Here is a 1,664-nt window from a genome sequence, read left to right as displayed (position 1 = left end):
TGAGCTGGTGGAGGACGAGGACGATGACTATGTAGAGTTAATTTGCATAGAGGATTTAGTGGAGGTTATAGAGATCTCTTCAGACTCGAAGATCAAGGAAGACCCGAGTGAGGTTTCGAGTGCACCACCAGTCTAGGAGCTCCTTTCTTTCTTTTGATAGGAAACCTGTGTAGGATACTTTTGTAATGCCAACACCCCCGACATTATTTTATTTTTATTTGTATTTTCAGTCATTGTTAGGGGCGAAGAATAGACTCCGCCTTGTATTTTGTAAACCATAACTATGATGTACGTATTACAAATTCAAGAATTGATTAATGAGAAGTATTCAGAAAAGAATTGTGTTTCATTCAATTACATTTTAAGTATTAAGAAATTATTTCCGCAAAGGTTTGAAAATATGACGTCTTGAAAGAGAATAGATAAAATGGAAAAAAATGATTTGTAAGTTATATGTTACATAAAAGAAATTTTTTTCTTTATCCATTTTTCCAAAAAATTAAATATAGTAAATATGAAATGATTTTTGGGGCGTTAAACAGAAAATTACATCATGATTCCTTTTACACTATCTAATTGATAAATAAATCATCTTATCTAATATCCTCATTCAATCTAGAGAGTACATATTTAAAACTCCTAGCTTGTGAAGAAGAGAAGAGAAAGTAGAAGTGTCCAATGCTTTGGTGAAATGATTAGTCGATTGTTCTTTACTGGGAATGGGAAGGAAGTAGAAAAGGTAAGCTTGTAATCTCTCTCGAACAACATGACAGTATATTTCTATGTGTTTGGTATATTCATGAAACATAGAATTAGCTGCAACGTATCGAGTAGAATTGTTGTCACAAAAGAGAAGGGAAAGTTTGATGAGAGTGATGGGAAAATTGTCAAGCATAAAGGTTAGCCATTGAAGCTCACAAACAATGACTGCAAGTGCCTCATACTCTGGTTTAGAGGACGATCTAGCCACAGTGGATTGTTTCTTGGATTTCCATGATACTAATGAATTGCCAAGAAAGACACAGAATCCAAAAACATATCTTCTTGAATCTGTGCAAGTGGTCCACTCAGAATCATTGAATGCTTTCAGTTGGAGTATAGAATTAGATGGATAAAAAAGGCCTTGACTAGGAGTCCCTTTAATATATCTGAGTATGCGAGTGAGAGCTTGATAGCGAGTATTAGTTGGTTGGTTCATGTATTGACTTAGCTATTGGACAGAGAAGCTGAGATCAGGTCTAGAATTAGTGAGATATAGTAGCCTTCCCACCAACCTTATGCAGGCATTAGGATTAGTGTATGCACTAGATGAATTTTGGCAAAGAACATTTCCTTTAGCAATAGGAGTGAGAGCAGGTTTGGATGGCAATAATCCTGTGTCAGCCAAGATATCTAATGCATATTTTCTATGGCTTAGAGTAATACCTTTGCTTGATCTAGCAACTTCAAGCCCAAGAAAGTATTTCAAGGGTCCAAGATCCTTTATTTTGAACAAATCATGAAGATGCTACTTGACAAATATTATTTCAGTGGCACAATTTATAGCTAATATAAGATCATCTACATAAATGAGTAGAATAGTGAAGTTGGTGCCATGACTCTTGGTGAATAAGGAATGATCATGAGAAGATTGGGTATAACCTATCTGTGTGAGAATATTTGAG

General features: G+C 35.1%; 1 protein-coding gene across 1 annotated transcript; it reads right to left on the bottom strand.

Moving 5' to 3' along the window:
* Positions 1 to 610: 610 nt before the first annotated feature.
* Positions 611 to 1,198, bottom strand: LOC109340836 (uncharacterized mitochondrial protein AtMg00810-like). Its single transcript, XM_019578586.1, has one exon. The coding sequence runs from the start codon at positions 1,196 to 1,198 to the stop codon at positions 611 to 613; it is 588 nt and encodes a 195-aa protein (XP_019434131.1).
* Positions 1,199 to 1,664: the final 466 nt, after the last annotated feature.

This window comes from Lupinus angustifolius, unplaced genomic scaffold (assembly GCF_001865875.1).
Source record: "Lupinus angustifolius cultivar Tanjil unplaced genomic scaffold, LupAngTanjil_v1.0 Scaffold_262_23, whole genome shotgun sequence".
Classification (NCBI taxonomy): domain Eukaryota; kingdom Viridiplantae; phylum Streptophyta; class Magnoliopsida; order Fabales; family Fabaceae; genus Lupinus; species Lupinus angustifolius.
The sequence above is the reverse complement of the archived record's forward strand: the minus strand, read 5'-3'. Positions and strand labels throughout refer to the sequence as shown.

Bases quoted from the DNA above. Each gene is read 5' to 3' on its own strand.
- LOC109340836 (XM_019578586.1), bottom strand. From the start codon at position 1,198: ATGAACCAACCAACTAATACTCGCTATCAAGCTCTCACTCGCATACTC.